The sequence below is a fragment of the Phyllostomus hastatus genome, unplaced genomic scaffold (assembly GCF_019186645.2).
Source record: "Phyllostomus hastatus isolate PE091 unplaced genomic scaffold, TTU_PhHast_1.1 phas_scaffold_182, whole genome shotgun sequence".
NCBI lineage: Eukaryota > Metazoa > Chordata > Mammalia > Chiroptera > Phyllostomidae > Phyllostomus > Phyllostomus hastatus.
The window spans coordinates 6179682-6207293 of record NW_025334013.1 but is presented as its reverse complement, the minus strand read 5'-3'; the positions used below and the strand labels follow the sequence as shown (position 1 = coordinate 6207293).

The 27612-nt window shown below is 58.2% G+C and overlaps 1 protein-coding gene across 1 annotated transcript; it reads left to right on the top strand.

The window, feature by feature from the left end:
• Nucleotides 1-1276: 1276 nt before the first annotated feature.
• CUNH1orf127 (chromosome unknown C1orf127 homolog) lies at nt 1277-24980 on the top strand. Its single transcript, XM_045858754.1, is given in 7 exon segments — nt 1277-1341; nt 3977-4083; nt 9463-9575; nt 15772-15874; nt 19107-19297; nt 19878-20039; nt 24834-24980. Coding segments are annotated over 7 exon segments (888 nt in total).
• Nucleotides 24981-27612: the final 2632 nt, after the last annotated feature.

Sequence of the window (27612 nt, the reverse complement as noted above, 5' to 3'; positions counted from 1 at the left end):
TCTTTGGATGTGCAAATTGAGTGGCGGGGGAGGGGGCGGGGCTCAGTTGACTTCAGCCCCTTCTGTGGGAGCAGCCTGTTTCCCAGCTATTTGCAAATCCATTGAACACTCCTCCTCTGTAAACATGCCTGTTCTTTGATTTTTTTCCTTTGAACCGGCTCTGGCGTTTGCCTGGTTCCCTAGTTAATGAGTTAAATACACTCTTTAATACAGGTTTGTTTTTTTTTATCTGTATGAGAGTCATGCCATTACTCTTTTTTTTTAAAGATTTTATTTATTTATTTTTAGAGAGGGAAGGGAGGGAGAAAGAGAGAGAGAGAGAGAGAGAGAGAGAGAGAGAGAGAAACATCAATGTGCGGTTGCTGGGGGTCATGGCCTGCAACACAGGCATGTACCCTGACTGGGAATCGAACCTGCAACACTTTGGTTTGCAGCCCATGCTCAATCCACTGAGCTATGCCAGCCAGGGCTGCCATTACTCTTAAAAAATTATTTCTTAACACTGACCTTCCCCAAACCAAACTTTTTAGAGGGGAAGGAAGGCAGAAAGCAAGGGAGAGAAACATCGATCAATTGCCTTTCGTTAAGCACCCCAACTGGGGACCAAACTCAGGCATGTGCCCTGACTGGGAATCGAACCACTGACCTTTCGTTTTGTGGGATGACCCCTAACCCACTGAGCCCCACCTGTTAGGGTGCTGTGTCTTACTTTTCTTAGAGCTGGGTCACCCTCTGAGATTACTTTGCTCTTTTATTTCTTTGCTTGATTTTGCTGGGCCTTTCCCACCTGCCTTGGTCACTGCGTGGAGCAGACACTCCGAAACATAATTACGGACCGAGTCAGGGGCGGTAGGTCAAGGTCAGAAGCAGCTGAGGCTGGGGCGATAGCGCCCCCTTCCCTGTCCCTCCTCTCCTGCAAGGCCGGCTGTCCTGTCTGGGTTCAACGGGCCGTGCTCCCCTGGATCCTGGGCCGCTGGTCCAACGAGGCCAGGCCAGGCCCCGCGCTGGACCTTTCTGACAGGTGAAGGAATCAGGTTTTTATGGCAGCACCAGGCTTTGGGCTGAGCCGACCGATAAACAAGCTAGAGATACCGGCTAAATTCACAACTGAGAGAGCTTTTTGCAGGAGCCTGGATGCCTCTCTCATCCTCCCAGCCAGGACATGGGACTCTGGGAAGCCAAGTGCTGGTGCCAGGAGGAGGGTCGGGCCCAGGACCCTCCGACTCCGAGGTCAGCACAGTTCCAACAGTAAAGCCCAGCGCGCAGACCGTGCGCCATGTGCCGGGCCTACTTTCCGGGATCCGTGTCCATGAACGTATCCTTACGACGGCACGGCTGCAGGTGGGGAAAGCGAGGTCCAGGGGAGGGAGCGACTCTCCGCGGCTCCCACAGCAGTGAGTGCTAGAGCCAGGATCTCGGCCCGGGCAGGCGGGCTCCGGAGTCTCTGCGCCGAACAGGAGCCTCCAGAGGAGCAGCACGTGCTCGCTGGACATTTGTTCCGGGCCAGGCCCCGTGCTGAGGGGTTTGCAAGCATGGTCGTCTCATTTCCTCCTCCCAGTCCCCAGCGAGGACGGTGTTGGCCTTGTGCAGCAGGGTGCAGGAGTTTCCAAGAGCACCCTCGCTTTGGACACCGTCTTCACGTTCACGGGTTTCCAAGACCACCCTCAGGTTCCCTAATTCACCGGAAGGATACACAGAACTCAGAAAAGCCATGACACTCCTGTTTACAGTTCATCGCGGGGAGATGCTGGTTAAAATCAGCCAAGGGGAGAGGGCAACGCACAGGGCGGAATCCGGGGCGGGGGGGCCCAGGAGCAAGCTTCCGGCTGTCCTTTCCCAGCGGGGTCCTGCCCACAGTGCTCACTCCTCCCAGCAACGGCGGGTGACAACAGACAGTCACGCCCTGCTTGACAACTGGCAAGCTCTGAGGAATCGCACTGTTGGGCGGTATCACTGCTGAGTGAACATCACCGAGTGCGTTCCCACAAACCTGGATGGGGCAGCCCCCTGCACACCTAGGCTGCACGGCGCAGCCCGCCGCTCCCAGGCGACGAGCCTGCCCCCCGTGTTCCTGGACAAAACAGCACGAGACTCCGTCAAGCACCAGAGAAAACAATGCCGTCGAGACACGCGGTAAACACGAGACGTATGAGGCGGCTGCTGTAACCCAACACACGGTTTTACAGCACACTTTGTTTTTTAATAAGTAGAAAGAGTCTACCTCTGAAAAATACTAAAATAGTACAGTATAGTAAATACGCAAACCAGTAAGTAACAAAGCCATTTACTTCCGTTATCAAGCGTTCTGCACCGTAGGTAACCGTGCGGGCGACACAGGCAGCAGCACTGTAGGTCTGCTGACACCAGCACCCCCCCGGGGAACGCGCTGCACCGTGATGCTACAATGGCTTTGACGTCACTAGGCGACAGGAATTTTTCAGCTCCGTTGTAATCTGATGGGATCACCGAGAGTGTGGATCTGTTTCGTTGACACTGCATACCACTTCTTACCCCTGGCCTGTGCTTAGGTGGTGCTCTCGGCCCAGAGTCCTCAGCGGAGCCATCCCGCTCCGAGGATGCGCCGGCACGCCTCTGCTGCACTTGTGTGAGTCGGGGGACTTGTACACAGGTTTCTACCCAGGGCCGATGCACGTTTTTTAAACTGCCTTTGGCTGTCGTGCGTCCCTGCTCTACAGACTCAGGCCAGAGCCGTCACTTCCCCTACTGACTCTCCTCGACAGTGGACACTGTGTCCACAGTGATGACCCTGAGGCCTGCCAGGGGTCAGGTGTCCCTCTGTTACCAGCAGAAGAACATGGCATTGGGTTCAGTATTGATTCAGGGTCGTGTGCATTCCAACGTTTATTCGATTTCTCTGACACTCTAATTAGTTTGACATTGTGAAGAGCTGAAAAATAACGGTGGGAGTGTTTAGGTGTCTGTCTGATCCTGGGCTCTGCGACCTTAAACAAGTCCTTTCATTTTTGGGGTGACAGTAATTACCATCATAATAAGAACTGTCATCTTTAGGCACAGTGTCGGTGAAGAGCACACCGTACAGAGCAGTGCGCACATTAGCTCATCCATGTCTGACATCCACCCAGTGGGGCCTTTACCTTCGCCAAAATCATCACCACCACCATCACCACCACCACTATCATCACCACTACCACCACCACCACCACACCACCATTGCCATCACCACCGCCACCACCATCACCACCATCACCACCACCACTATCATCACCACTACCACCACCACCACCATCACCATCACACCACCACCACCACCACCACCACCACCACCACCACCGCCATCACCATCACCACTGCCACCACCATCGCCACCACCATCACCATCACCACCATCACCACCACCACCATCACCACTACCACCACCACCACCACCACCACTATCATCACCACCACCATCACCACTACCATCACCATCACCACCATGATAAACCAATACACAGAAACAAACAGAAACTAAGCAGCAGGTTCCACTCCACACACACACGCACACACACACACACACACACGCACACACACACTGGATTCAAACCCAGGAGTGGGATTCAACCCGGGCGCTCTGACTCACTCTTACCAGTAAGTCACTTCACGCCCTGTCTCCCCTGTGGAACACAGCAGCTGGATTTAAACACGTTCAGAAGCTGGCTGCTCAAAATGTGGTCTGTGAACCAGCAGCCCCGGCACCACCTGGGAACTGGTTTGAGTTGCTGAATCTTGGACCTACTGCATCAGAGTCTGTATTTTAAAAGGCCCCCGGGTGATCAGTAGGCCCCCGAAGTCTGAGAAGCCCCACAGGAAGACAGCTCCCTTCTGACATTCTGTGAACCGTGACCTCTGCGTGGAGCGAAGGGTTCCTCTCAGTGGTGACAACAGGACGCCTACGTGCCCCGCTACCATCCCACTGAAACAGGGCTGGGAGGAGAAGTCCTTCGTTCCTTCTCAGGAGTATCTTGTGGGACGAGTGCTTCTCAGGCTGCAGGGCCCTGTGGGGCCCCAGGAGCCTCGTGGAGGGTTCGAGGCGGTGTCTGAGCAGAATCCTGCGGCTGCCAGGTAAGCGACAGCGGTTGGCCGGGCAGGGCCCCCACCCGAGGAAAGATGCCCTTGTGTGTACCTCACCCCAGGGCCTTTGCAGTGCCTTTCCCCTGCCTGGAGAGCTCCTCCCCGCTTTCTCACGGCCGGTTCCTTCCTCTCGCTCAGGTCTTGGCTCAAAGGCCCCCTCTCCCAGAAGACTCCCCGACTCTGTCTCAGGCAGTCCCGAGCCGCCCTATCACACCTCTTTCCGTTTGCTTCTCGGCCTTCCTCCCTCCTTGAAATGCTCTTCCACGACTGGTCACCTGCTTGTCACCCGCGCTCCCCACAGACGGTAGCTCTGTGGAGGCGAGGCCCGGCCGTTTCTGGCTTATTGCTTTCCCTCCAGAACCAAGCATGCTGCCTGGCACGTAGTAGACACTCAAAAGGTATTTGTTGGGTGAACAAGCAGCTCGCAACCCTAGAAGAAGTGACTTTCCGTTGCTGATATGCTCTGAAACCTAAACCGCCCAGGAAAACATGGACGTGGAGTGGAAGGGGAGATTTTTACACCTGTGAAGTGGGGGGTCATCTCACGCTTGGTGGGGGGATTGCACACCTAAAATAGCAACAAGCAAACACACACACACACACATGCAAACTAGGGAATGGTATCAGAACAGCATCACAGGGACCTTTCAGCCATGGGCTTGCCAACAGAAACAATGGGAAGGTGCGGGGGTGGAGGGAGGTACCACCAGGTGATTACCTGGAACCTTCCAGAAAGAACAAGAGTAGAGAGATATGCGAACTGCCTGCTTCTCTCTGTTTTCCATCCCGGGGAGCAGAACAGGTCTTTTCGATTCCTCTTCTCTTTTGCACGAAAAGAGAGAAATTGAGGAGAGGGTCTTTCCGATCTCTGTCTGAGACTGGGAAAATCTCCCGGAGTTGCTGCTCCTTCTGGAGACCCCCAAAGCACCTTCAGGGACCGGTGGGGCCCGAGTCTGCCCTGGGAGAGGCAGCTGCCCGACGGCCAGCCAGCAGGTGACGTCCTGGCAGCAGCATTTATGTATTAAAAGGCGGCTTTTCGAGGAGAAACGCTGCGGATACATTAAGCTGTCGCCTGTTCTTTGGAGCGCCGTTATTAATGGAAAACAATAGATTAATAGTTTTAAAGCGCTTGTTCAATAAGTAATTTTTATGGCTCTGGATAGAGCCCATTAAACATTTCTGTGTGTTATTATAAAGAAGTTTTAAGCGTAAAATCATAAAGTCAATAATCAGAGAATTAGTCACAGCGGCCAGCCACAGGCCATTAGTTTTAGGCGCTGTCAGCGACACCTGTGGCTTCCGCGGGGAGAGTTTTCATTTCAGGCGGCAGCGCGGCCGCGCCAGGTGGGGACCGGGGAATGACGGTACCCGCTGCCTTCCATAAACTCGAGGGGGCGGCGAGCAGGTGTGAGCAGCGGGACGCCAGGCAAATATTTACAAAGTGCAAACGTGAACGCAAAGCTGAAACGATCCAGGTCAATGTGCACGGCAGGCTGAGACGCTTTATTTCCCCCGCGACCGCCTCCGTTGCAGCGCGTCCCCGGGCCGCAGGCCGGGCCTTGATCTCCGGCTAAAGATAGAGGCGGAAGCCGCGCGTTTTTGGAAGGAAAGCGTGTCGCCAGGGAATCCCCCGCGGAAAGGCGTCCAGAGCAGCTTTCTGAAAAGTGGCGTTTTTTTCCCTCTCCTGTCAACTACTCAGTCGAGGCAAGGATTTGCAAGCGTCACTGGGAGCTTTTAAAAATCACTTCTGAGCCCTGGCTGGTGTAGCTCAGTGGATTGAGTGCGGGCTGCGAACCAAAGTGTCTCAGGTTCGATTCCCAGTCAGGGCACATGCCTCGGTTGCAGGCCATGACCCCCAGCAACCACACACTGATGTTTCTCTCTCTCTCTCCCTCACTTCTGTCTCTAGAAATAAATAAATAAAATCTTAAAAAAAAAACCCTGTAACTTAAAAAAAATCACTTATGTAAAGACTAGACTTTCAGGGATCATGTCCATAGTTTGTTAAAAAAACACTTCTATAACATCGTGACAAAAGCAATGCCACGAATACCAAATAATATTGACTGCACGCTGTAATTGAAACAATTTTTCAGTGGAATAAAAAGCAACACAAGGTAGCTGTGGAAACCACAGAGAGGCCAAAGAAGGTCATAAACATTACCCATAGCCTCCCTCCCCAGAGATGTTCCTCTTTCTATTTTACTCCTTCGGCCAATGCCTATGGAGTCTGTTTCGCACCTGAGACTGGACGCTGCTTTGGGCGCCAGGAAGGCAGTGATGAACCAAACGGACACTCCCGGCCCCAGGGGGCTGACACGCGGGTGGGGAGACACAGCGAGAAATATAATAAATACGTAAATCAGGAAGCAGGTTAGAAGGTAATGAGTGCTACAGCAGGTGCGGGATAAGACAGAGGTGATGACTTCTCATCATTGAGAAGATGATATTTGCATAAAGACCCCGAGGAGTCAGGAGAGTGAGTCAGGCAGGCATCTAAGGGAAGGGAAGGGAGCTCCAGGCAGGGGGCGCAGCCAGTGCAAAGGCCCTGGGGCAGGAGTGTGCCTGGCAGGCTTGAGAGAAGGCAGTGGAGCTGGAGTAGAGGGAGGGAGGAGAGGGAATGGAAGGGGAGGGGGAGGGGGAGGGGGAGGGGCTAAGGCAGTGGGGCGTGCAGGATTTTGGCGTCTCCTAGGAGCGAATGACGGAGAGGTTTGGGCACAGGAGGAACGCGATCTGACCTACCTTTGAAAAGGATTCCGCCGGCTGCTGCTGCTGCGTGGTGTGAGGGAGGAAGCCAGGAGAGGAGCGGAGGCAGCTGCAGAAGCCCGGCCAGGGGCTGGACTGGGCAGAAGGGGTGGGACTCCGGGTCTGTTCTGAAGGTGGAACTGAAGGGATTTCCTGCAGGTGTAGACCTTTCCAGGTCTTTTCCTGTCACTGCTCTTTTTAACCTGCTCCACGGAAGACACTTCTAGGCACAGCGGCCTCAGTTCCGTGTGGGCGTCTGAGGTTTCTGACCTCACGGTGAAGCAGCCTCAGCGGGTTCAACTCACATTCCTGGCCTTTCTCCTTATGGTGGCCTCGAGGGCTCCGACCACCTGGATGATTCTTCTTCTTCTTCTTCTTCTTCTTCTTCTTCTTCTTCTTCTTCTTTTTCTTCTTCTTCTCCTTCTCCTTCTCCTCCTCCTCCTTTCTCCTTCTTCTTCTTCTTTTTAAGATTTTATTTATTTATTTTTAGAGAGGGGAAGGGAGGGAGAAAGAGAGAGAGAAACATCAATGTGTGGTTGTCTCTCACGTGGCCCCCACTGGGGACCTGGCCTGCAACCCAGGCATGTGCCCTGACTAGGAATAGAACCTGTGATGCTTTGGTTTGCAGCCTGCGCTCAATCCACTGAGCTACACCAGCCAGGGTCTCCTCCTCCTCCTCCTCCTCCTCCTCCTCCTCCTCTTCTTCTTCTTCTTCTTTCTTCTCCTTCTCCTTCTTCTTCCCCTTCCCCTCCCCCCTCCTCCTTCTTCTCCTCCTCCTCCTTCTTCTCCCCCCTCCTTCTCTCCCCCGAATGTGACTGCTTCTGCATTCTGATCCTGGCGATCACTTCATTTTCCAAGCCTGACCCTGGGCCCGCTTGGTGCAGAAGGAAGTGGGTTTGGGGAACGGTTCCTAGAAGGACACTTATAATGTCTCTTGGGAAGCGTCCACTCTGGGAGACAAAAGGAGCTAAGCCTAAGCACAGACGTCAAGAAAGGAGACACTGCACCCTCATCCCTCTGCAGAGACGGAGCCGAGAGAGACCAAGGGAGGGGTGAGACCCAGGGTCTACTCTTTCAGAGTTGTGGGGTGTAGATCTCAAAAGACCACTAGGCATGTTAGTTATCCCAGCTCGGATGCTGCCTCCTCCTCCAGGCAGTCTTCCTGGGAGTTGGTCTCCCTCCTCTGTGCACTGAACCTGCGCCTATCCTTGCACCTGCCACCCTGATGCATAACGTGTCTGCACTCACTGCCATCTCCTGCTGGGTCTGGGAGTGTCCGTGTTGAGAGGGGCACGCGCACAGTGTTTACCTTAGGGCCTGACACACAGTAGGTGCTTCATGAAGTGACCGAATGGTGCTGCGAGATTCGCGGAGGCTGGCCGACTTTGGAGCTGATGGAGTGTGAGCTTCAGGGCCCCTCACTGGCACTGTGGCCCCTTATGGGGTCACGAGACCGTAGGACCGTAAAATTAGCAAAAGTGAGATATTGGTGTGTATGTGTGTTTTTTTTTAAAGATTTTATTCATTTATTTCTAGAGAGGGAAGGGAGAGAGAGAGAGAGAGAGAGAGAGAAACATCAATGTGTGGCTGCTGGGGGTCATGGCCTGCAACCCAGGCATGTGCCCTGACTGGGAATCGAACCTGCGACACTTTGGTTTGCAGCCCGCACTGAATCCACTGAGCTACGCCAGCCAGGGCGTGTGTTTTTTTTAAGAGGCCCTTCCGCCCAATTGCATGAGCTTTAGGTCCTATGCAACTGGGGAAGGCTCAGAGCCGGGGTTCAAGGGGTGGGCTGATGCCCATCAGAGTGGGAGCTGATGCTTCTTTGGGGGCCAGGAGGACAGGGAGTGGCCCTGATTTAGGCAGTGACGGGTGGCCGGGGCCAGGGGGTCAGAGGGCTGTCATTCCCTGGGCACTCTTGTTGCTGAAATTTCCGTGCCGGGCTCCTGAGAGGGTGCAGGCTGCCCCCGGACACCTGGTGTTCCCCCTTCCTCTGCTCTTTTTCTCCTCACCTGCACTTCCGTGCTCTGCTCCCTTTCCTGACCACGCCCAGGGCTCCCCCGAGGGGGTTCTGTTCCACCCCCTCGAAGAGAGGGGGGGAATTTCAGGACTGCCCTGTCCCTTCTCTTTCTCTTCCTTTCTGCGGTCGCCCCCCTCTGTGACACCCCACCCCCGCCCCATCCATGCTTCGGCTTCGTCATCTGCCTACTCTGAGCCTCAACGGTCTTATCTGGAAAATGGGGACAAGAAAGCCTTCCTTAGGAGACACCCGTGAGGGCCAAAGGAGACAAGGTGTTAGCATGCTTGTCACCTGCCGAGGGATGTTCGGGCACAAGCTCTCGTTCTGTCTGACCAGGGTTGACCTACCCGAAAGCCACCAATGTCCCCCAGCTGGGAGGGCTTCCCTGGTGGGGCTGACCTGCCGGATCCCAGAGGCCGCGCCCGGGTTCCGAGTCCCAGCCGCCTCGGTGTCACCTCTCAGCCCTCTTCGGAGAGAGCCGCCAGCTTCCCGTCAGTGATGTTCACCGTATTTGCCGCAAACAGTCACTGACCTCTAATTGCGGCTTATTAACTGTGTTTCCCCCTTTCGTTTGCACACGTGAATTTTGCCCTGCTTCCCGAAAGCAAATTACAGGTTAGAAATCAGACTATTTCAAAGCGGGGTGAAGAGGTTGGCGCAGAGTGACCGCTGCACAACCAACTGTCTGGTGTGAACGTCCAGGCTGGGCCGAGAGAGCGTTTGCTGCTGACCCACGTTCACGCAGGTACCAGACTCGGGGCCTGGGGTGGGGCGGGGGGACACCCCAGGTCAGGCTTCCCTCCAGGAGGCGCCTGAGCCTCTCTCCAGGCGTGGCCGGGCAGAGTGGTGGCAGCTGGAGGTGTCACGTGGCATCGCCCTCCTGCAGACAGTTGCCGGCACTGGCTGGGTGTCCGGTTCCGTGGGGCTTTTATCTGAGCGGGCCGGGAGGGGATGGGATTGGCGGGGAGTGGAGAGCTGATGGTCCGGGGACTGGCATTCTCGGCTTCCCAAGGTGGCTGGCCCAGGGGACAGCGGGAGGACGGGGACTGGCCCCAAAGCTGCAAAACTGTATCCTTGTGTCCTTTCTCTCTGAGTTGAAAAAAAGTTTTTCATTTGCCTCAGGTAATGGGAAAAAATTATAGACTTTTGGCCATTAAAAAGACCTCAGATACAACGAGGTGTAGTGTCTGCATTCGGAAGGAAACAGAGGCTTCTCCCTGAATCCAGGGGTGAGCTCCTTCACAGCTCTGTGGGCTCCTTGAAGTTGGATTTCTCTCTAGCCCAGGAGGAGCCTGTGGGAGCTAGACAAGACTTGGGGGATGGTGGTGGTGGAGGGTGAGGTGGGGGGGAGGCTACAAACTCAGTTGTGCACAGGGGCCGGACCCACAGCCGAAATGAGTGTGCCACACTAAGGAGGCCATCGAGAATTGCATTCACATCTTCGTTCATTTCGCAAATACCTTTATGCCACTTGCTCCCTGCCGAGCACTGTTGCAACCACTTTGTAAATATCAAATATCAAAATGCAGTGGGTGCTAATGTAATCCCCACTCTGCGGATGAGAGAACTAAGCGGAGAGAGATTAGGCGGCGGGCCCAAGGTCCCTCCGCCGTAAGCGGCAGAGCCGGGCTGCGCGAACCAGGCAGCACGCTGGGCTGAGGAGCCAGCCTTGCACCCCGACCCCTGCAGAGGGGCGGTCTCCACTCCGGCCCCGCCCCCTCTGGCCAGACTCTCCGACTTTCCAAGAGAAACTTGACATCCACAATTGTCTGTGAAATCTCCCAATTTTAAAAAGTTGGCTTTGATATCGGAAACACTGCGCGTGGCTCCAAGGACACACTGAGTTTGGCCGGGGTGGCCCCTGCTTGTACGGGGAAGATGGGCCAAGGAGAGGAAGAGGAGGGAGGGGGAAGGGACGGAAGAGGAAAGGAGGAATGGAAGGAGTTTGGAGCAGAAAGCCTGTCTGTGACCATCACTACTCATTCAACAAGCATTTATTAAACACCTACTGTATGCCAGGCGCCGACGCTAAGGGGACAGGTGGACCCTCCCCCCAGGAAGAGAGCTGAGCTCTCCGCACCCGGTCTGAATTTTAAAACGAGCGTGAGGCTGCAGGAAGTGTCTGCGGGACAGGGCGCAGAGAGCTGAGCTCCTCTAACCCTGAGCCCTGCTCGCTGCCACCTCTGTCGGATGGGGGACCCTCTGCCATCCCTTTGCCTCCAAACCTTAAGGAGCAGGGGCTTAGTGGGAGAGGCTTTCTCTACCCACTTGCCTTTTCAGTGGCAAAAGTGACCACCGCCTAGCCTGGTGTTGGTCCTTCTAAGAATTGCAGGGCCTTACTCGCTGAGTCCCCACGCTTGCCACACCAGGTTCTTGGACATTCAGTGGCTGGTCACCTCTCCCTCTGTCCTGGGCCTGTAATTCTGGGAGCTGCCGCCAGGGGGCCAGTGTTGCCGGTGTCACGCGACACCCTGGCCGAGTTGCTGAGAAAGGCAGGATCCTGCTCGGGCCCAGGCGCCTGCTTTGTCTCCTATGACCTGCCTCGGAAGCTTGGATGCCCAGCAAATCCTTCCCCAAGGGAGGCGTGGGAGCCTGCAGTGTCCCCCGTCCCTGAACACAGACTCCGCGGGGGTGGGCAGCATGCACCCGATGGAAGATAGGTCTCCGTGGCCCCAGCTCCCCTTCCCTCCACCCTCTTCCCGCACTTGAGAACCTCATCGAATTGGCTGATTCATTCCTCGTGACTTCTGCAGCCGCTGCTTCCGTATCTGCACCTTGAACTTGCATTAAGTTTTAATTAAAGCCGTTTCACTGGCCTTGCCCTTGGCTAAATGCGGCCACGGGCACAGGGCACATGGATATTTAATAGTCTGCCTCTCCTCGCTGAAGGCGCAGGGTGCCCAAGGGTGTACCCGAGCCGTGCCCGCTCGCAGCGATCCGCGAGCTCGCTTAAGTGTGCCCACAGGCCCCGAGCGGGAGCCGTGCAATAACTATTCATTGCCCTGGGTTAAGTGTGCCCAGGGGCACCCATAAACTCAATGCAGTGATTAGCGACCGCTCCCGGTGAAGGCTGCCCGAGGTCCCGCAGAATGTCCTCGGCCCTAAATATAGCCTCCGCGTGGGGCCTTAAAGGGCACGGCGTTTTTGCTGCGCGCTGGATAGCGTCTTCCTTTCCTTCTTTAAGCAGAATTGTTTCCCTCCCACTCAAAGCCCAGCCTCCGGGGGGCTCCCCTGCCTTCCACCAGGGTGCAGCGGACTGACCGGAAGGGCGTGGGAACAGTGGGGCAGCTTCGGTGGTGACGAGGAGACGTGCCGAACTCTCGGCGGCGCCGTCTTCTCACCGAACCGCGAGCATCCTCCGCCTTCCTCCCTCTCCGCTCCCCAAGGTGCCGATCGCTGCCGTCCCCTCGCCAGCTGTGCCTAGGACCCCAGCTGCCCCCTTGGTCGCGAGGGCAGCAGCTGAGGCAACGACATTTCCCTGGGTCTGTTGACACTCGAGTCCCAGAACATAAATGATTTTCTTGTCTTAATGAGCAAACAACCCTGCCGCTCGGCTCTCCAGCCGACCTCCTGCTGGGGTAATTGCCGGCGCTTATGTGCTCTGGCAGAAATGTTTACCCACTCACCTTTGCTTACCGCTTGCTTGCGGGAGAGGCTGCTGTTTCCCCTTTGTTCTGCAAGTCCCCTGTCCCTGCCCTGGGAAGCGCCCGTGGACAGGTGGGGCGGGAGCAACTCCCCGGAAAATCCTGCCAGCAGGGGTTTGGGAGCACTCAGAAGCAGGACTTTTGTGACCCTTTGGGGAGTGTGGGTGGACAGTGCCAGCACTCGTGGGCCTTTGTCTTGGCAGCCGGGGCTGGAAGCGTCCCCTCGTGCCCTCCAGCCAGACGCCCCGTCTGAGAGGAAACTGAGGGCCTCTGCTTTGGCTGGGAACCTGGGCTGGGGGGCCTCCAAGGCCCTTCCAGAGACGGGGACCTCATTCCTTTGCAAGGCCTGGCACAGCTCTTCCCCCGAACACGGCTCCTGCTGCCCCTGGTGTGTCCTCTGCAGCCTCCCGGAGAGAGGTGGTCCTTTCTCCGTTTCTCATCCCTCTGACTCTGTGAAGTCAGCACTGCCCTCCCTAAATCTTCCCCGGAATTCCTGGTTCCCATTCTCCTAGGATAGCGTCTGGGGACCTCTGCCTGCCCCCTGCTCCCACCACCCAGACACCCCCCTTTATTCAAGGCCCCAACTGCCGATGGCCCACTGAGCTGTGACTGGTGGAACCAAGGACTCCGGTTGTGCATGGTCTGGGCGGCACGGCCAGGAGGGATGACTGTGCATTCATTTTTTCGGTCACACATAGGGCACCTACTATGTGCTGAGCCCTTCTGCAAAAGGTCTGCTCTCCGACGGGTAAGGACCCCAGTGTTCTGTTTGCCTCCCCCCCCCCCCAGTGGCCTGCTGCCCCACCTCCTTGTCCTGCCGTCCTCCCCCCGGCCCTGTCCCCTTCCTGAGTGTCCCCTCAAGTGTGTCTTCTCCTCGAGGCCCTGGAGAGACTGTCTCTCCTTGGCCAGACTGTTTGTAACTTTGTCCTGTTTCTCCAGCGCCCACGGCGGCTGTCCCTTCAGCGGGAGCCGGTGGCTTCTCGGGAAGATGCCAGCCTCACAGGGTTGGATGTCCCCATCCACTGCCATGGCCACTGTCAGAAGCAACACTTCCGGGGGCAGATCAGGGTGGACGGCAGCCCTGCTGCGGGTCCCCCGAGGGGCCTCTAGGTGCAGCACCCTCGGACTGGTGTTGGGAGCACATGCCAGGCCCCGAAGAGCGGTCTGCCGCCCCTATGGTGCTGATTCCAAGGTCCGCCTGCCAGACCGGACAGATTTAGGCAGGCGGCTTCGAAAATTGGGCCCCATTAGCGCTGAGTGCTCGCATGGCAGATGAGGGGCTCCTGCAATCACACACTCAGCGTCCTGATCGCCCCGATCCCTGATCTAGGTGGCAGGAGCGTAATTACCGTCTCTTTAAATAGCCCGAAGTTGCCGTGTGAGAGAAGACGGCTCACATGACATTTGCTCCCCGCTCGCTTCCTGCTAAAAATATCCCGGCTAAATAATATTTCCTGGTGCCACCGGAGCAGCAGCCCCTGCCCTGGGCTCTGGGGTGCTTAGGGGTCTGGTGCAGGGGCTGGTCGGGAGGGGGCGGGGTGGGGGCCCTGTGGAGGGACTCTGCCTCTGGGAGGAGCAGTTTCGGAGGCAAGAGGGGAGCGCTCTGGCCTTGTCGGGTGCTGAACACGGCCCTGGAGCTCCTGCCGCTCCGCTGGGAGCTGGGGACACCGCTTGCCCATGGGGAAGACCCCAGAGCGCCCCGATGTCCACCCTTCCCAGCATCATTGCTCTCTCAGTCCCCTCTGTGGTCCTCCGTCTCCTGGGCACCTTGTTCCCACGGGCCCACCCTGCCCCTCCTCTTCTTAGCCCTAGCCGTGGCCAGGATTTTCTGAATGGCTTGGGGCAAAGAGACCTTTGCTGTCCCTGGCGGGCACGTGTGTTTGTGGAATACGGGTGGAGTATGGGGCACGGGTGGAAAGTGGAATCATCTACCGAAGGCCTCTGAACCGGGGTCTTGGAATTCCCGGGAGGTCCCAAGCTGAACGCCAGGGGCTTGAGGACAGAGATGGGGGAGGGTCTGCCGCTGTCCCCAGGCGCTGTGCTGCGGCAGCCGCGGGGACCCCTGGTCTGGACCCCGGATGTGTGAACCGTTTCGTTCCGCATGGGGTGTGACGCAGAGAGGGCTGGGACCTGGAAGAACACTTCCTACCTCCGGGGAATTTAAATTCTAAGGAACTCTGTATGCAAAGTTAGGCGGATCAAAGGCTTCAGCCTGTGTGGGTAGATCAGAGATGACTAAGGCTTTACACTGTATAGAACTCATCACGGGCCAAGTTTCGTGATCAGGGTGAGTTTAGGGCACTGGGGATGGTCTTGTCGAGCCCCCAGACCTCCTTTTCCTTGCTTAAGAGGCTCGAAATCCCTTTATGTGGAGACAGATACTGTCAGTTAGCAACTGCAGAGCTGGCTTAAAGTGCCCCCGTGAGAGAGCTGACACAGTGAAATTCTTGCTAAAGTGTAAACAACTGATACGAGCTTTATTTCTTAAGAGCAGCTTTGGTAATGGAAGGGCACCGGGCTGGGTCACCAAAGATAAAGACGGTCTTGGCAGAGGCATCCCTTCGGCAGCTCAGGGACGCAGCCCTGCCCCTGGCACCTGCGTCCTTATGGGCCATCACACGTGGCAGGGTCCCCTGGGCGGCTGGGGTGGCCGCCTTGTCCTCTTCATTCGTGCAGCCAGGTTCCAGCGCAGGCAGTGATGCCAAACCCAGGTACTGTCCTGCCTCCAACTCAGACAGCGGGCCCTGGCTCAGGTGAGGCCACCACCCCCCTGTCATACGCCTGTGCAACAGGCACTTTCTGTCACGTGTCCTTCTCCATTCCAGTGTCACGCCAGATGGAATCAGAGGTCCTGGCTCATAATCCCAAGCAGAGACAAAAGAGGCTTCGGGTCAAAAGCGTTTTCGGCATCGAGGAAAACTCGAGCCTGAAATTCCTCCGAGGCTCCCTGTCCAGAACCTTCACGGAGATGGAAAACAGGTCTTGGAGGGGGTCAGCATCCTGGCGGCTGGGGTGCTGTGGGTCCAGGTCAGGGCCCCGATTTTGGCGTTGGCTGTCCTGCCCCTTCGGGAGGCCCCCTCTCCTTTGGGCCGCCGATAGCACGGGGAGCCAGGGACCTGGAGAGCAGATCCGTGAGGCTGGCTGAAATGGGACCTTTGCCACGTATGCCCCTGAGGCCGGGGGGCTCCCTGGGAGAATGGCCACTGGGCACAGGATGCATCCTGCCACGTGCAACCAAGTCCGAGTTGCCCCCCCGCCCCGCCATGCCAGGTGGCCCAGGGAGCCCCAGGGAAGCAAGCTTTTAATAGGGTAGCCCCACGCCTGGAATTTGCTGAGACAGTTGCCCCTGTCCTCTGGACGGGAGCTTCTTTCAGTGGCTGAGTGAGCGAGTCACCACGGGGGTGCGCCGGCTGGACCCAGGCGCACCACGCAAGAGCCCTCTTTCCCAGCCCTGTGGTTCTTCCCCCTGTGGCCTCCCGTCCTGGTCCTGACGGGCCCCACACCCAGCCAGGTGGGCGTGGGGTGTGAGGCACCAGGGCTGGCGCCGGCACGGGGTCTCACTGGTGTTAACACAAATAGAAAAAGCCAAAGTGGAGGCAACAGGCGTTTATTTGAGATAAAAGGAGAGAAAATAAAGAATTGTCATCGGGGGCATAGACGCAGAGACCCAAGTCGTGTCTCAGTTACTGGGGTGAAGGCAAGAGTTTGATGAGGAAGGAAAGGGGAGGAGTCACGCAAACGGAAAGAAGGAGGCATCCGCATTAGTGCGACCAGGCTAAGTTACTCTTCCGCTACCCGAGGGGGTTGGCTGAGTCTAAAGAACTGTCCTTGATGACCACTTCCTGTGGTCAGGAGGTCTCCCTGTTAGCCTTCCCAACGGTTGTTTGCAAGACCACGTTGCTTCCGCCCAGTTCAACGCTTCTCGCCCCCCAGTCCCAACCCCCCCCCCCCCAGTTTCAAGGAGCAAGACGTGTGAGGCCTTCCCTCTGGGATGGCAGCTCCGATGCCATTTTGAAACGGTTTTCAAATACATCACATTCCCCAGTGGTGACGTCACTAGCTCAGGAGTCACAGCGACAGGGAGCGGGGAGAGGGGGCACATCTGTTTGCTCAACAGCTGCAGGACCCCGGTGAGTCGCTCAACCTCTGGGACCTTCGGTTTTTCATCTGCGACACGGGAACACCAACACCTGTTGTGGGGAGAGGAGACCCCACCTGTTGTGGGGTGTAGGAGCTCGGCGGGGCTCCCGGCACGAGGACTGGGATGAGCCACCGAGGGCTCACGTGGGCCGGCCCAGCTCCCTGCCTGCGTGGGCTCCCTCCCTCGGGCCGCCTCCTGACCACGTCAGGCTCCCTGGCAGAGGGGACTGTGCGACGCAACTTAGTGTTTAACCTGAGACGAACCCTCTCCTCCACGCGGTGCCTGCCCCGCGTGCCCGGATGCTGGGACTCGTGTCTGAAAAGGGGCTTGTCAGTGAAAGCCCGGCTACCAGACAACCTGGCATTCGCAAAACCACCAGGAGCAAAACCATTGAAATACAGCATAAGGAAATACGCATAATTCACAAATGATGTCGAAGACTTTCATCTCAGACTTCCTAACTGTCCTCAATAGAAGACAGACGCGGAGGAGATTTAACTCAGATGTTAACACTGCAAGAATGCCCCGTTACCAGGATATGATGTTTCGGTGCTGCATAAAAATGTAATTATATTCAGAACTATATTTAAAGATTAAAAGGGGGACTGCCTACCACATCTAGCCCCAAATTCAGAATTAGAAACAAAGCAAAAGGCAGTGGTGGGGGGGTGGGGGTGGGCAGGGGGTGGGGGTGAGTTCTAACAGCCTGCTAAAAATGGAAGTGTTTCTTGAAAGTTTTTACACATTTCGGCTGTTTTTATTTGAACGGTTTCCCGATTTTGAAAAGGGAGGGCTAGGATTTTATCCCACGGATGATCACGGAGCACTTGCTCTGTGCGGGGCCCCGCGCGGGCCTTGGGAGGGAACTGAGGCCATCGGATTCTTGTTCTCCTCTGGGGTCCATTCTGCAAAGGGTGTAGAAGCGATGTCCAGACACTTAAAAAGGAGAACAGGGGGGGCCCAGGGGAGACACCCAGGAGCAGGTGACCTTTGTCCCAGGCTTTGGAGACAGGGTTGGTTCTTGACAGTACATAAAATACCAAAATAATTCGGGCATAGCAATAAGGACATTTTTAGGGAGACTTTTGGCCTCTCTGGAAAGACTTACGTGGGGAAAGAATGCTTTTTTTTTTCTCATTTAATTAATGTAATACTAGCAGCCAGAAGGAATCTCTCCCCTCTCTGGTTCCCAGTGCACCTTCCCTGAACCTCCCCGCAGCTTCTAGCTCTTTCTATTCCTATTATAGTTATCGGTGCGCGGTCCTGCCTCTCCCACTGGCATGTGGACGGCTGGCCATCCAGGGCTGCATCTCACTGGGCGTTTTTTACTCTTCGCGGGCCTTATCAAACCGCCGTGCCTTTGGTAAGCACTTAATACACGCTTGTTGCACTGCAATCGCACCAGGAATTCTTTCAAAATGTCTTAGGCAAAGAACATTTCTCTGTGTAAATATGTGACTAACATGCTGGAATATTAATGCACCCGGATTGCCTAAGCACTCAGTGGTTACAGATGTTTTCTCTTTTAATCTTCCCCCCTGCCCACCCCCCCCCCAAAGTAGTTAGAACCTATAGGAGAAATTCTAATTATTTAAGATCAAAGATGTCAGGAGCAGCAGAGGCATCGCGCTGCCCAGCCTGGATGAGAGAGACCAAGAGGCGTTTTTAGCCATAGCGGCTGCTCAGTTTGGAGCAGGGGTTACTGACAAAGCCGCCTCTAGGGGTCAGGCGGGGAGTCTGAATGAGCAGTGAGGGCAAGAAAACCCACCGCCCAAGTGTAGGAGGGTCAAGGCTGAAAAGCCTGGTGGGAGACAGTAGGGAGTGGTGGGGTCTTTGGTGAACCGGCGGCCACCAGACCTCCCCTTAGCCGAAGCTGATTCCTGCAGGCCAGTGTGGTCAAATTGTCTGATTTTGCAAGGAGGAGCTGGTTATAAAATTTTGTCTGCTAGTTAAAAAGATATTTAAAGCCTGGCCCTGGCTGGTGTAGCTCAGTGGATTGAGTGCGGGCCTGCAAACCAAAAGGTTGCCGGTTCGATTCCCAGTCAGGACACAGGCCTGAGCTGTGGGCCGGGTCACCAGTTGGGGGGCGCATGAGAGTCAACCACACAGTGATGTAGCTCTTCCCTCTTTCTTTCTCCCTTCCCTTCTCTCTAAAAGTAAATAAATAAAATCTTTAAAAATATGTATTTAAAGCCCTCTGCTGGGCAAACCACATGTATGTAGGGGTTGCATTTGACCCGAGAGCCAGAATTCGCAAGCTCTGACCTCATGTTTCTCAACCAGAGGTGTGTTTCTGCCTCCCAGAGGACATTGAACAATGGGAGACGTTTTCGATGGTCACAGCTCAGGGGGATGCTGCTGCGTCTGGTGGGTAAGTGCCCTTTTTCCCTGGGAAAAGTGGGGTCACCCGGACATGCCCACCTTCAGCCGCACTGTCCTCAGGGCCATGGGACCTCCTCCTCAGCCACCCCTCTGGGGTCCGAACAATCTGAAGTGTCCCCGGTCTCAAGGCCATCTGTTGTCCTAAGTGATGGCCGAAGAGCTCTAAGGCCTGAGCAGGACCCAGTCCCGCCACCGGGAAGTCCCCTCCTGCTGGGAAGGTTGTCATGGGGGAATGTGGTTGCACCTGAGCCCACGCAGAGGGGGCATAACCAGGCCCGCAAGGAGCTACAGCCATCGATGAGGTCCTCGATGACCAGCCTGGCTGGCTGAAGGGACATCTGGTTCCTTCAGAGGGTCCAGGAAGTACCCTCCGTGATGGAGGCCATGGGGCCACCGGGAAAGGGGCCAGACAGCACCCGCACCTGCCATCCATCCCCAGAACCAAGTAAGGACACGGAGGGGCCAGGACTCACCCCCTGCTGGGGACAGTCATGGCCCTAACGGTGACCACTTCCGAGGTGGGGTGGCAGCAGCCAGGCCGCAGTGCCCACCTGCGGGCCCCAGGACCTCGGCAGAGAGCACAGGGAGGGCCCAGCTGCCAGCCCGAACCGGCCCCCTGGCACGCTGCAGGACAACCCTCTGGCTCCTTCCTCCGAGAAGCCTCCAGCCTCATCCGCGGGAGGGTCCCAGAGAACCCGAGGCTGGAGTCGGCCCACGGATGGCTGGGGAAGGAGGCTGAGTGGGGGCCGTGCACAGATCCAGCCAACCTGGAGCCGGGGGGGTCCCGGGGGCATTTCCCCGCCAGCCTGGCTGGTCCTGGAGACCCTTCCCCTGCTGGCCGGGGCACACCCAGCGGGAGCCGACAGAGCCCACGCTGGCAACCAGCCCTGAAAGTCACAGGCCCCCTGAGCTTCCACACATCGTGGGGGGGCTTCTGAGAGGCCCCTTGCTGGAGCGAGTGTGGAAGTGCCCGGAGGGACCCCAAGTTCAAAGGAGAGGGGTGGGCAGGGGCCAGGTATGTTTTCCACCTGTAGAGTGCGTGCTGGCCGCTCGCTGCCACATGTGGGGAGGCGTGGGGCAGGGGAGGGGCCCCGGGCTCTGCAGCCAGGCAGGCTCAAGTCCTGGTCCTTTGCTCTTTAGCTGTGGGGCCTTGGGCAGGGCACGGACCTCTGTGCCTCAGTTTCCTGACCAGTCAAGTGGGGGATAATAATAGCCCCTCTCCCATGGGGCTGCTGAGGGGTCAGCGAGGGAAGGGGGCAGTGCCGGCCACACACGGCGTGCACACAGAACCCGTGAGCCCTTCTCCTGGTCATTGCTGCCGCCCGGAGCGGCTGAGCCGTGGGCTCCCGGGCCCGGCAGAGGGGCCGTTGGTGCATTCATTCCGGGAGAGTGTGGAGAGCATTTAGCCATAGCTCAGACCTCACTGGGGAGGGGGGTGGTGACAAGACCCTACGGTGTGAGACACCCCTCCCCTGAGCCTCCAGGGGCCCTGACCCCAGGTCTCTAAAGAACCCCATGGGAGGAGAATGGGAGTGTCCCCGCTGTGTTTCCCTGACCGGCCGCCCCTCCGCTCTGGTTCCCATGGCAGCAGCTGGCACCGGGGTGGCTTGGACAGCTCCAGGGACCCCACTGACCCCTGGGGGGTTGCCAGCGCTCTCAGATTCCCTGGCCCAGGAGCCCCAGCGGTGCCCCCAGCCGCAGTGGCCCTGGAGTGCTTCCCTGGAAGGGTGGCACCCCCGCCCCCTCCGGGTCCGCCCGTCGCTGGAAGTGGGACTTGAACCGCAGCCAAGAGAGGCCCGCAGCGACGCCCGGACCGCGAAACAAATAAATAAATAAATAATCAGGGTTGTCTTGGCTGATAAACGGTCTCTACCTCCAGGACGGCGGCTCCCCCTGCCAGCCCCCCGCCCCCCCGCCTCCCTTTCTCCAGGCAGATCCATCCCAGCAAAAGCTTAATAGCCCCATTTAAGGCTTTTCCTTTTCAGCACGGAATTGAGCCGCTCCTGCCATTACGAGGTTTTCAGCTTCTCCCTGAAATCAAATTACTGACTCCATTTAATTTTTTAAAAGCTCAGATGATTTCCCTTCTTGAATCAGAGCCGTGACTCCAAGGCCAAACCCCCTCCCCCCCCGTCCCCTCCCTCCCCGCCCACCCCCAGCTAGGCAGGTCCCCCGCGCGCGTGGCCGCCGCCCAGGGACAGCAGCCCCCATGCGAGGGCAAGCCTGACACCTAGAGGGGATGCCAGCAGGAGGCCCAGACCCGTGGCTGCTGCCCTGGACACCTGGCTGGGGGCCTGGGCTGGGGAGGAAAGAAGGCCTTGACCTCCCCGAGGCCCAGGGCAGCTCACAGGGGCCCATGGCTTCGAGCCGGAAGGTCTTCAGAGGCTGGGGCGGGAGGGCGGTTAGGGCCCAGTGCTGCGGCAGCGGGCTCACCGTCGGCTCCATCCCCAGAGCCCCGGTTGCCTTTCCGAGCGCTCACCCTGGACCCCATCACCCGGCAGATGTGTGCGGAGCAGACCCTGTGTGCCAGGCACTGCTCCAGGTCGGGAACGGGGAGGCCCAGTCGGACAGAGGGAGTCCCTCGTGGGGGGACGAAGGCTCTAGTGTGCATGTGGGTGGGGGTGTCTGCATGATGGGGGTGGAGACGACACAAACACACGCATGCGTGGACAACTGCAGGTAACCAACACCTAGGGTGGTGGGAAGACCCGGCGCCCGGCTTGGGTGGCGGGTGGGGGCTGTTTTGGGGGGTCGGTCAGGGCGCCCCTCTGAGGAGGTAAACCTGGGAACAGCTGCAAGGGGCATCTGGGAAGAGGGACAGCAGGGGTGCGGGAGGGCTGGGGTGACAGAAGGCCCTTGAAGGTGGGGGCGGGGCGGAGCGGGCCTGTGGGGCCCGGAGGCCCAGGCGGGTGCCCAGGCTTCATCTCGGCTTTAAAATGTGCCTGGAGAGTGGACGTCAGAGGGACAAGAGCAGCAGCAAGGGGACAGGGTGGGCGTGGGGGGGCGTGGTTCCCCGGTGAGACAGGCCACCCCACCCCGCTGGAAGGGACAGTGACTCCAAGGGCCCCTCTGTGAGGTTGGGGGCCACTCCTGCCCGCCCAGCGTGCAGACGGCTCGGTGGAGGTGGCTGCGGGTGACGTTTGAGACACGTCCCATCTTCCATCCGACACTAGGGGCCTGCGTCTCTGCCCGCCTGTCTCTCTGTCTCCCGCGGCCTTCCTTCTGGCTCCTCCCCTTTTCCAGCAGAGCCGCCCGGCCGCGCGACCTCTCCCACCAGGGGCGCGCACACCGAGAAAGTCCCGTAAACCGGGGCTGACCCTTTGCCAAGTCCTCCTCACGGTTAACCACCCTGCGTTCTCGGAGATGAGGCCGAGGGGACGGAGTTAATGAAATCGCTAGGCTCTACCTGGCATAAAAGGCTCTTCACCACCCCCGCCCCCTGCCAAGGCGGGCGGCGATTTGCAAGGCTGAGAGGGTCGGGCATTAACAGTTCTGGGCACTCTTCCCAGCTCTGCACGGCGGGAACGAACCGCTGCTCTGCCTTTCCTCGCTCCGCACGACTCCAGACCGGGACGGCGTGTTTCACGAGAAGGTGCTTGCACTCCTTCTGTCCTTCCTTAAGACGGTCCGGGGCTGGGACCAGGGCTCCGGCTCCGCCCGGGCCTGGGAGGCACCCGTGCTTGACCCTGGGCCGCGTGTGCACCTGCGCCAGCGTCTCCCCGGGCTCGGGGGCCTCCAGCCAGGTCTGGCAGCGAGTGATCTGTTGTTCACGGCTGGCCGATGGCTAAGTGTCTGCAAGGAGACGTCCTGGCAGGGAGTGGCCCTTCCCCTCCCGGGCAGCTCCCTGCTGGGCGGGTCTGGGACAACCCAGAAGGCAAGGCGCTTCCGTGGCTGCCCGTCCTCAGCAGCTTGGATCCTCACCTTCGACCTCCACTCCCCCCCACCCCCACCCCGCCTCCCCCGCCGCCGCCCCCGCTCGTGACTCTGGGTGTGAAGCCCGGGGTCTGTGATACACGCATCACCCCTCTCTCCCGTGCCCTGGAAGGGCCTGTGGGCCATTTCCCTTTTGGGGTTTCCCCCTTGAGCTCTGCCCCATCCGGGCTCACGATGTCTTGAATTCCCAGATTTTAGATGCTGCCCACAGCAGCCTTCTCCCATCACGACATGTTCTTTCTGCCTTCCCTGCAGGTCTCCACTGGGTATTTGAATATTATTTAAACTGAAACCGGAGCCATCAATTTAGCAGTCCTCCGAATGCTCACATAAGCAGGGGGGCCGCGGTGGGAAGGGCTTTCTCCTGGCTGTCCTCCCCAAGCTGTGTGACCTTGAGCAAGCCGGTCCACTTCTCTGAGCCCCTCTTTCGGCACGGGGCGGTGTGGAAGCAGGAGCAAGTGGCCAGGCCACCTCTGCTCTAGGATAACGTGGGGGTCCGTCCTGCGAAGGCGGTAGGATGAGAGCCCCCAGTGCTGCAGGAACCCCTCCCCTGGAGCATCTATCGTCCCCAGCTCCGCCCACCTCCTGACTCCGCTGCTGCTCTGGCCCCTGGGGACATGGGCTGCCTGAGGCATCAGGCCAAACCACGGGGGCCAGGTAGGGAGATATGGACAGAGGCTCGTTGCCACGGAGACAGCTGGAACCCCGCCCCCCCGCCCCTAGCTCCATGGGTGACCGCCCACCAGTTCCCCTTCCCCTTTCAAAGTCCAGGATGGGCGCTCCCACACTCCAGATCTCAGAGCCCCACAACAGTGGTCCTCAAAGTGGGGTCCCCAGACCAGCGGCAGTCAGCACCACCTCCCAGACTCGAAATGCAAATTCTTGAGCTCGACCCTAGACCTCCTAATCCAAAAACGCAGGGGGCGCGGCCTCGAACCCTGGGCTGTAACGAGCCCTCCAGGTGGAAGTCGAAATTCTTGGAGACTCTGTGCCCCGGGCAGCCCCACCTGCACTCCCAGTCCCAGAATTCCTCTGTCCCCATAACAGTGGGAACACTCGACAGCTTCCAAGCACATTTAAAAAAAATATTTTTATTTATTTATTTTTAGAGAGAAGGGAGGGGAGGGAGAAAGAGAGAGAGAGACACACACACACATTGTTATGGCACAGAAACATCCGTCCGTGGCCTCCTGCATGCTGCGCGGGACCCACCCAGGCACGTGGCCTAATCAGGAACCGAACTGTGGGCTTCCTCTTCGCTTCGCCCGGTAATGCCCAGACAACGGAGACACCGCGGGCAGGGCACAGCCTCCAAGCACTCTCCACCCCCGCCGCCCCCTGCTGCTCGGACTGTCCCGGAGGAAGAGCGGAGTCGTTCTCCCCCATGGACAGACGAGGAAACTGAGGCTCAGGGCCTCGTCACACAGCGAAGATGACGGCAGAACCGGGGCCCAAACGCTGGCCTCCTCATTCTCAGGCGGCGGCTCTCTCTGGCCCACCTTGGGTTTCCCGGGCTCCTTAACCCGAAAGGACCAACACGACCCCCCCTCCCCCCCACCCCCAGTCGGAGAGGAAATCCCCCTTCCAGCTCTCTCCCCCCAGTTTCCAGTTGCCATCCCGGGAGAGCGCATCCAGGAAACATAAATCCTGCCTGGTGGCTGAGTAAGAGCTCTGAAAGGAGTTACACGTCAGGGAGATGGGACTTTATTTCTCAATGAAATAGCCTTTTTATGGTTGGAATAAAAGTGCCAGCGGGAGCCTAATGCCAGGAAGTAGAGAGCACATTTGATAAACATCTTCAGCCAGGGGTGGGGCTGCCTGGGAGGGGGCGGCGGGAGAGTGGGCCCCACATTTCCACACGCGTGTTTCTCTCCAGGTCAGAGCTCTGGAAGCTTCTGGGATCCTGCTCCCGGACCGCGCAGGAAGCAAGACAGACCTCGGACCGCGGGAGCGCCTTCGCTGGGCCACCGGGCCCCGGGAGCAGAACTGCAGTGCGGAGAGTGGGCAGCAGGGGGCAGCATAATCCACCGTTCCTGCCCCAGCCAGTGGGCGCTGCAGAGGGGCGGGGAGGGGGAAGGGGGGGTGTTGTGGGGGCGCTGGCAGAGGGGCTCTGAGACTCAGCCCTCAGAAGGGATCGGCAGTAACCCACTCCCCGGGACCTTCTCCGCCCTTGAGCCCTTATCCCCAGCCGCTTTGCAGCAAGAACAATCTGTCATCCTCACTCTGGCTGCCACCTCTGTGGGTCCAAATCTTAATGTGGGGAGGGGGGTAGTGGGGAGGGGGCACTTCTCCATCCCCTTGCCTGCCTTCTGGCGCGTTTCTCCAGGAGCTCCTCTGGGCTTGGCTTCGGACCTACTGGCCCTCGGCTTCCTTTGGAAGGGTCCCTTGAGGGGGCTCAGAGTATGTGTGTGGGCGATGGCTTTTCTGGGTGGGGGGCCACAGCCTTCATGGCCACTGGGGGCAGGAGAAAGTCCTGAAGGACAAAGAGAAAGCGGGGAAAGCTCCTCGTTTGAGACGGTGGGTGATTGGCAGGTTTACGGCCTCGGGAAGGTGCGTGGTATTCTGCACAATCAAGTCATTTTTAAAAATAATCTCCCTGCTTAAGTCGTACATGCTGCTAATTGCATTTTAATAAGTCTCTTAAAATCTTGCCATATTTTTTAATATCCTAATATTAGGGAAGTGATTTCGGGGGACACTGGAGGGCACGGGGAGCCTAGGCAATGGAGGGAGGGCTGTAATGAAGCTGGGGACGGCGGGGGCCCCCAGCCGGCCTGGGAGGTGTGTGGGTCTGTTGCTATGCGATGTGTGTGTTGGGGGTGGTGAGTGTGTACAATGTGTGTGTGCGTGTGCACACACAAGTGGCTGTAGGCCGGGCTTCGCCTCTGACCCAGCTCACCCTATGCTCTCTGGCCAAGGATGAGCCCAGAGAGGGGCTGTAACTTGCCCAAGGCCTCGGGGAGACCAATGGGAGGACCCCAGTCCCTGTCTTGTGACAGCAGGGGAAGAATGACCTTTGCACCGTCTCGGGCACAGTCTCCTTGCACACGCGGTGACCTGAGGAGGGAAACGGTGGGGAGATTCCAGTGAAGCCCCTCAGGGGTCCCACAGCGAGTAAGTGGCAGAGCTGGGATTTGAACAGCAGTCAGCTCCCGTGCCTGGGGAGGCTCTTAACCACAATGGGACAGGAGGCTGAGCTGGGATCCAAGCACTTCCCGAATCTCCAAGGGTCCAGAGCCCGTGAGGACCCTGTCGGCAGTGGCAGGGCAGACTGGCGGAGGCCGGGAAGTAGAAAGGTGGGTGGCTGTGGTGTCTTCTGTGCCCAGCCCCTCTGGGACTGCACGGCAGGTCCCAGGGCCAAGGGCGACATGCCACCTTCTCCTGAGAGTCCTCGGAGGTCAGAGGCCTGGAAGGGCCATGGCCGAGGCTGTCCGGCCTTGGACCTTAGTGAGCTCTGGACTTCCGGAGGCCCCCCCGCCCTGCCCCGAGGCCCGCACTGGCCACAGCCTCCCTGCCTCCGCCCCCTTCTCCGTGCTCCGAGCCACCAGCCCGGGTGGGAGGCACATGGTGAACGAACTTCTGAACAGGAAGTCAGCATCCAGGTCGTCCCCAGCCCCTTTTCATGTGGTTTCTTTAATCCCTGGGGCTGGGTTTCAGAAGCATTTTACAGTTTCAGTTTTACAAAGCTACGCTCCCTTTAATGTTGGCGTTTTGCAGGAGGCTGGGGAGAGCGGCTTCAGTCAAAACATGTGTGTTTTACATCAGCCAGCTGTGCACCGCGCGGCCGGGGAGGGGAGGTGGCAATGTGGCCTCCAGGCCCGGTGGGCTCCGGTCGATGCAGACGCCGGCCGGGCGAGCCCTTGAACTCCGCTTGCCTCTCTGCCTCTTCCCCAGCGCCCTGCCTGTGTCCCTCTCTCCTGTCCAGGCCCCGGTGGGACCTGCCACCGCCAGTGGGGCCAGGGCACCCCGCTTCCGGGCCCCTGACCACCTGGGGGCCCTTCCAGTGGCTGTCCCTGCACTCACACTTCCCGGGCGTGGGCATGCTGGGGTGTCGTAGCCTCCGGCCACCTGTGTGGGGCTTAATGCAGTGTCTTTCCCTGAGCAGAAATACTTAGGACATTGTGAGTCTGGTGTGCTGGTTACATCTATCGGTTTGGATGCACAAGAAAACGAACTAAACTGCTCGAATAGAAAGGAAAGGCTACGTACCACCTTAACTCAGCCCGCAGACTTCAGGACCCCCCCACATTCTGTGACCCCTTCCCTGGAAGAGGAGATGAAGGTCTGGAGGTGAGGTGACCTGCCCAAGGTCGCAGCGTGGGTGGGACTCGGGGCCCCTCGGCCTGTGCTCGAGGTCAGGGGCTTCAGCATCGGGCTCCAGAGCACCAGGCTTCTCGGCCCTGGAGTTTCGGGCTCTGAAGGAGCCACCGGGGCCCCTCTGAGCTCACGCAGGAGAGGGCTGCGCTCCTGGGCAGTGTGGTCGAGTGGAAAGAACATAAACTTTGGAATCAGTCCCTCAGGCCTGACTCCAAACTCCTCCCTCCTAGGTGTGACGGCGGGAGAGCCTCGGTCTGCCCGTCTGTGAAATGGGGCCGACCCCACGCAGGGGTCAGACACGCCTGGGATGTGCGTCTGCTCCTCCGCAAACCCAGGGG